Genomic DNA, 7,551 nt, shown 5'->3' with positions numbered 1-7,551 from the left:
TTACCTGTTGTAGAATAATTACTTTTAACCTTAAATTTAGACGGAATAAATATCATAGAATGTGGATAAATATTTTGTATAATCTGTTTATTTTTCATTTCATTATCATTATAGTTACTAGAAAAGCAATAGTAGGTCAAGTGTACTAGTTTTACTATTTAAATTACGGAAAAAGGTTACAAATAATTAAATTTCGAAAAATATTAAAAGATAATTTATATTTACGTTAGAATAGTAGGTCCACTTATTTGTAAACGAATTTCTGAAAATGTTCGTTCATTTATTGTCCAGCTAATTTTGTAAACCCTTCTAATGCGAGAGGATCTACTAAGCCGATGATAATTGGATGGGACATATATTGAGCCATTCAAATCCAAACTGACATGGAAGCCATCCATTGTTTATCTATTCATCTGTTAATTATATTAATCATGATAATGATAATTTTTATGAGAGCTATACTTTCGGACTTTAACATGTACTGAAATTAATTTTGTTTGATATATTTATTACAATTAACTCAAAATAACAGATACAAAATAAAAAAGGCCTTTAATGAAGTACAAACACTCATATGGCTGGACAAATTTCATTTCTATAAAAGAATTCAATACGGTTTCTTAATAAAATTAATACATGTTTAATACATTTCTTCCCACAATACCTGTGAGCGTACTATGTAAAATATAAAATATGTATTTATATTTATTTTAAAACATATGTATATATATATATATATATATATTCAGAACAAAATTAAATAGAACTAAGAGATTGCAAAATATACCTCAACACGCTACTATAGTGAGTACTTTATGGTTTTGACTACTTAGTATCACTCAGTACAGATCTACAGTGAGGGTGCAGTTAACTACATGTATTATTACTAGACAGTTATGGTACAGTAGTTCAATACGGTGAAAATATTTTTATTATTATATTTTTATGTGAACATATTCTTTTTGAGAAACATTGGTATACATTTTACATAATAAGTGAAAATAATGAGTAAGTTTAAACGCACACATATTTTTGATACTGATTTTCATAATTTCTCAAGACAAGTAATAACATGTAATTGAATTAGCTTTTTTTATTTAGAAAATTTTGATTTCGTAGTACAAGTTCTTATTAGTTATGAAAATAAATAAAAAAACCTAAGTGGTCCGGACATGTTGAGAATACAGATCAGTCCAAAGTGAGAAGAAAGTAGTCATTAAGCCCCTTGTGTTATGAAGGCACTAACTTCGTCCATTTATCATTTGAGCGATCGGATCAGCCGACGCACTATTATGGTTGACTTCGTTTGGATAATTTCACTCTGGGTTGAATAAGTGTGAATGAAATAAAAACCAAACATTTGTATATTTTAGTAACTACTATAGCGTTTTTTGACAAAGTATATTACACTAAGTGGTTTGCATTGTATAAAAGTGCCTAATTTTACAAATAACTAGTCATTTAGATTGTCTTTATCTGAAAAGTACCATTTTGAGGCTGTTACGTGTTATAAAGAACTATAGTGGAGTGGTGCACAATTGGTGCTATATTATGTAAGGACAGAACATCAACTTTTTTGTTCCCTTAGGACAAGAATTTTTGTAATTGAACTTAGTCCTAAAAGGACTTTTGCGCTCCTTCCGAAGCGACAGAAATTCTGGATGTTTAAGGGTAGACGACTACTCCTGTCAAGATACATGAGGAAGGATTTAGAGCATTAAACTGTCATGTATCCTTCGAAGAAGGGGAAGCCAGCTATGAACCGGCCTCTCCAATCACAGCACGCCCTTATGTCTAGAATAGCAACAACCCTTAACACTAGGAAACCCCACCAACTCCTACAGTCTATGGATCTATCCTTGTACCCCGGAACCTCGACATTTGCGGTTAGTAATGCGCTGCTCCTGGACATCTATTAGGTTCCCCAGATTGAAGTGAAACATCGGTTTAGATGTACTCAGTCTATGTTTCAACTGGAAGGTATAAACCAGCCACAGGTAAACCCTCCGGGGGGTAAAAAGTAGAACCTGACCTCACAACATTGCTGTTTAAATACGTCATAACAAGACTTTTTCTCCAAGGCAATCACGTAGGTTTGAGAGTAACATCTTATAATAGTGAATATGTTAATATAGCTAGAGGTACTCAGAATTAATTCTAAATGTCCAAACTACACGGGCTTGCTAACACATAGACTTAATTAAAGGCTCTAAAGCTATCCCCTTCCATCAGGGGCTAGCAATAGTCACAGCTGTGGTCCATGATCATAATGCATTCCTGCGTGGAACAAGACCCTCTGTGATTCAAGATACCCTTAGTTTAGAGTCGATGTCAGAACATACTCAAAAAGTACGCCTCCTGAAACCTTGCAGTATATGTAATTGACTTAGTGAACCATTTCTTGCACTTAAAACTAAAAATATACCATGAAAACAACTAACGCTCTTATAATGTTTAAAGTTAGCATATGTTTCTGTAATTATCCTATTATGTTTCGGTCACGGTTAAATTATAACCTCCCATGAAATAAAAAACTAATAAAAATCATAACACACCTGGTGATAAAGTCTCAGAAAAAGAAAAATTCTTAAAAAAGAAAGAAAAATTAATCACGTTTAAATACTTATTACACGCTTATTTAAATTATAAGAGAGATTCAGTAATAAATGTAATACAATTACACTTACTAAAAAAATTCTAATGTTTGCAAAATATATGAAAATAGGAAATAATCCTGAAAGTAAAATTAACTAATGAAGGTTTATAGTTTATTGCATACTAGCAGTAACTTAGTTAAGCGGAACGTTTTATTAACAATTAAATAGTAATATAACTAATTTTAAAATAACCTAAACATATTTCAAATCTTATCAGCTTCTACTTTTACCTAAAGCAAGAAAAACAGTTATAGAAATACATTCTACTTTTTGAACAAAAACACCATTATACCTGATTTGATTTATATTATTCGATAGGAAAGGATGCATAACGTAAAAAAATTGCACGTAAGCAGTTTGAAATTTCTGAAAATATAGCAGATAAATCAGTTAAGTAAATCAGTATCGTATTTTACTTAAGTATCAGTTTTTTTTTTATTCCATATATATATTTTAGTAGTCCATCTATTATTTTTGTGTAGTAGTAAAACTCTTTTTACCCTACGAATGTTACAAGTAAATAATATTAAAGGGTATAGCAATTAAATATAAAAGTAAATAAAACATAATAAAAACAATTACAATTAGTTAGTGATAATTGGTTTATCAAACTATTTATTATTTCATATAGAGATTGGTATATATTGCATAAGTTGTCATAAATGCTGGAATCTGTACCGAAAAATGTATGTGTATATACTGAAATTTATTACTGAAGTTTTAATCTGTCTAGTAAATATTACTTATACACACGTTTGTCATAAATTGGCAAAGCAGAAATTATTTAGGTAAATAGTTTTTAGGGATTAAAAATATCTATACTTTATATTCTTTCATTTATTTATTCAAAATTGAACGATTTCCGTACTACATTAGTGTTTTCCAATATTAAAAAGTTGTAGGAAACTCTGGAATCTGTTATTAGGATTCTCAGCGGGGTTGAATATAGAAGCGGCAGCGGCGACACCGTCAGCCCACTTGCCCCAGTTCTTCGCGTCATTGTTCTGCCTGACCTCCCTCATGACCTTCTTCACCATGGCGCAGTCTTGTCTGCTGAGAGGACTGGAGCCGGCCACCTTCCCGTCCTTGTATGTCTTGAGCACACAGCGGTTGTCCCGTACCACCACCAGAGTGTTGGCTGTGTTGCTGAAGATCATGTTGCCGACTGTCAGTTGGTTGTTGGTTGTGATGATGCTGGACTCCATGTAGCAAGGAACTTCGATCTCGTCATTCACTCCGTTCCCTTCCACAGTCACAGTCTTCTGGCACTGTCCGTTAACCACGTGAGGTACAGAGATGGTTGCCGAGTACAGAGGTTCCTCACTGTCTGAGTCTGGAACGTGACAAGGCACAATCAAGAAGTGTAATGCATCATTTTCTAAGGTTTAAATTGAGAATATATAGATTTGTGTGTACTGTTTTAATTCAAAATACATACATTTATACATGTATACATTAGAAACATGTTAATAATTGGATGATTTCCACGTTTCTAATGATGCTATGTGACTTATGACAAAGTATTTACCAGCTAATAGGTTACTAATATTTATTACTTAACTTCCCCGAAACGTAATGATACCCAATATTGAAAATGTGATCGTATCTAAATTCATGACACAACCTATTGTAATGAACCGTAAAATGTTACAGTATATTATTTGATAAATAAAATAGCAAATGAAATTAATTAAGCAACAAAATACTCTACATACATATTTCTCTTTTTGCGTCAATTCTGCCTTGTATATTTACACATTCTTGCATTTTATTTCAAAGCGTCTTTTGCAACTTATTTTATAACTCAACATGACAAAATATTCCGTAACAATATTTTTAATATAGATATCCAAGTATAACTTTAAATTGCAGGTTACCTCATTACAACACCCAACAGTCATTAAAAATTCTATATTTTTCTTTTTAAAGTATTCTGAAAAAAGTTACTTAATTTACCATCATTGTCGATATATCTTCTTACTACCTCTTAATAATTGTCTCTAATCAAGTAAATCTAATGAACAGCATAGAAAAATATTTTTGTTACAAAAAGCTCAAACGTTTTAAGCGATGGTAATTTCATTAGTCTTAGAGCAACAAAAATGTATTCTGTGACCGCAGGGACCTTTATTTCGTTAAATATCATGTCATTACAAAAGTTTGCTCATTGAATATCTGTACTCATTCAAGTCTACATGATGTCCTGCTCCAATAATGAACCTTGATCTGACCCAGTTAAAAGGAAAAAAATAATGTCTTATTTTACCAGGCGAAGTTAGGGCTAAGAAGCCCTCTCTAACACTTAACCTGGGGACCAACGGCTTAAAGGTGACTTCCGAACCACCACCAATGGCCGGGCAGGCGGGCCGCTTGCAAGGACGGGATCGCTCAGCGGTCACCTGTCCAAGCAGCAACCACGCTCGGCGTTGCTTGATCTGGTTATCTTGCGATAACCGCCGTACCCACTACACTGCGCCATTGGCAGTTACAAATGTCACTTGAAATCTTTTATCAGTGACAGGTAGAACTTGTTTATTATCTTTACAAATTTTAACTAGAATTGATTTTAAATGCAGCCGCATTGGTACTCAAGACGTGTAATCCGTTGTCTTCAAAACACAATTTAATTAAAGTTTGGTATTTATTAAATCTTACTGTTTCATTACTCTTGCTCCATCGATATTAATCAACAGCGTAAGGGACGACATCTCAGAAATTATTTACGAGTATTAAGCTTGCTCTCCTTATATTAAACCAAAGAAATATTTATTGTTACATCACTATATTAAATAAAAATTTCTTTGTTTATGATAATTTTGGTCATACATTTAAAAGAATTTAAAAAGTTTTAAATAACCAAACTGATTCGAGAAAATAATATATAAATATTTAACATTTGTAAACAAAACCACTTTGTTTTTATGAAAAAATGTGTTAGCAAATTAATACAGTACTGCATTAAAACTACATACCTCCATAGTTTTCTTGTATGGAATCCGTAAAATTGTTATAGGCGTCATTTACTTGCTGGAACAAAATTATTGTCATAAATTAATGTTGTTTACATCCACTCTAAAGATAGAACAGAGATGAGGCAGTAAAATAACTGTATTAATTTACCGTTAAGATATAGAAATATAAAACTGACAATTTGTATGAATTAAACAACGATTATTTACCCTTTATTCTATTTTTAAACATCACCTTAGATTCGCAGTAGTTTAATTGTATTTTAAATTGTCTGTTAGAATGATGTTACCGATATATGAAAGAAGTCGCATAGCATTTATGGCAATCAATTATGGCAACATATAACACTGGTACTATCGTAAAGATTCTCTCATATGTCTTATGAGTTTTTTTTATGTTATTTGGTTTTGATATTTGATATATTGGATTGTCCATTTACGCAGCAGATTTTAAGTTTTAGTTCAACAAATTGCTAGTAATTTTAATTAGTCTATTTATTAGTGCCGGTACGTAATTACTACAGAAAACATAATTAACTTAAATAGATCCATATGTTTCATTAATGAAAAATTGACTGCATTGCTTCGTTAATAATAAAATCAATACACAACTGCATCATGTAAAACATTTGCATGCTCCATAGCCTATAGTGGAAATATATATATAACTCAAACTAACAAATAAACAATACTATTAGACAGAATCAATGTAGTATAACATTTACTCGTCAGGAAATTCATCTACAAACAAGGCAATGAGGTTTATTATCTACATTTTTGTGTCAGTTCTCTACACATTTAACTTTTATACATCCAAAATTTATACTCACATGTGCTATACTTTCTGCCAGTTCACCCCAGCTACTGGCCTTTCCTAGAACAAGTGTAAAGTTTTACACTATAGATATATTTTTAATTAATACACACAGATCATAGTTCAAATACGATTGTTAATTAACATTTTTTTTTATTTTATTAACGACCCCTTTTTTGTTTTGTTTATGACTTTTATATTTAAACTATATCATTATACTACTAAACATTCAATCTCATTAAACATATTACCAAGGAATTGTTGTTAACGATTACTTGCGATCTTACCGTTTAAGGGAGCAGCATTGGCCGAAACAGCAAACTGAAAAATAAGGAAACGACACTATCATTAACATAACAGATTAGTTTAACAAATTATATTTATAAAATAATCCTAAACAAATTTTGCTATTTCTGAACTTGATTACAGTTTACTAACTATCAGGTTACTAACTTAATGTTTGTGGCAGTTATGCAGTAATCAGTAAAACTTAATTAAACGGAGTTAATTAATAAAACATATCTAAATGTCAAGGAACGTTAGAGGTTGTTAAAACTCTTTAGCGTGTAATTTTAACCTAGCCATGTATTTGGTCCTTTTTCCATAACATAATCTTGAAAACTAGTTAACTAGTGTTTAGTCTAGTTTTGTATCACTAATTCTTGATCATATTTTAATCTAAGCCATTAATACTCTAGCAATGTACTGCACAATAATCTAATAAATATTTAACAGTTTAAATGGAACAGAAGAAAAATCTTATATTTACGCTTCAATTATTATTCCCACAAAGTAGTAAGTAATTTTTAAAACTTACTGTTTTGTTTTTTTTATATTTTGTTGTATTATAATTCATAATAATAATAATAATTAAAAGCTATTAATCGAGTACCAAAAAATGGGTAAGGTACTAAACTAATACAATTATTTAATATAACTCAAGATGCGATCCTGTTTGTTACAAAAGTCTCCAGCCTAGTATGTAAACTATATTGTATACATTACCAATCCAACTAACAACACAGCCACAGTTCTGGAGGTCATTATGGCGAAGGCAAGGTTAGGTGTTCTCGCAATAGATAAAACAGGTAGAGTGGAAATATTGGCTGGC

General features: G+C 31.1%; 1 protein-coding gene across 1 annotated transcript; it reads right to left on the bottom strand.

Moving 5' to 3' along the window:
- Positions 1 to 3,474: 3,474 nt before the first annotated feature.
- On the bottom strand, positions 3,475 to 7,551 carry LOC124357001. The gene is made up of 5 exons (XM_046808367.1): positions 7,446 to 7,551; positions 6,728 to 6,761; positions 6,457 to 6,500; positions 5,630 to 5,684; positions 3,475 to 3,990 (listed from the first exon to the last, which is right to left on the bottom strand). Exons 1-5 carry the CDS (start codon positions 7,482 to 7,484, stop codon positions 3,530 to 3,532), a joined length of 633 nt encoding a protein of 210 aa, XP_046664323.1. The 5' UTR covers positions 7,485 to 7,551; the 3' UTR covers positions 3,475 to 3,529.

The sequence above is a fragment of the Homalodisca vitripennis genome, chromosome 1 (assembly GCF_021130785.1).
Source record: "Homalodisca vitripennis isolate AUS2020 chromosome 1, UT_GWSS_2.1, whole genome shotgun sequence".
In the NCBI taxonomy this organism is placed as follows: Eukaryota; Metazoa; Arthropoda; class Insecta; order Hemiptera; family Cicadellidae; genus Homalodisca; species Homalodisca vitripennis.
Note: the sequence above shows the minus strand (reverse complement) of the source record. Positions and strands in the feature narration are given on the sequence as shown.

What these genes read in the sequence shown, in the direction of transcription:
- LOC124357001 (XM_046808367.1), bottom strand. Translation starts at nt 7,484, where the DNA reads ATGACCTCCAGAACTGTGGCTGTGTTGTTAGTTGGATTG. An exon ending in CAATGCTGCTCCCTTAAACG is followed by an intron (nt 6,501 to 6,727) that starts GTAAGATCGCAA and finishes CACTTGTTCTAG; the next exon opens with GAAAGGCCAGTAGCTGGGGT. An exon ending in CATACAAGAAAACTATGGAG is followed by an intron (nt 3,991 to 5,629) that starts GTATGTAGTTTT and finishes GTCACGTTCCAG; the next exon opens with ACTCAGACAGTGAGGAACCT.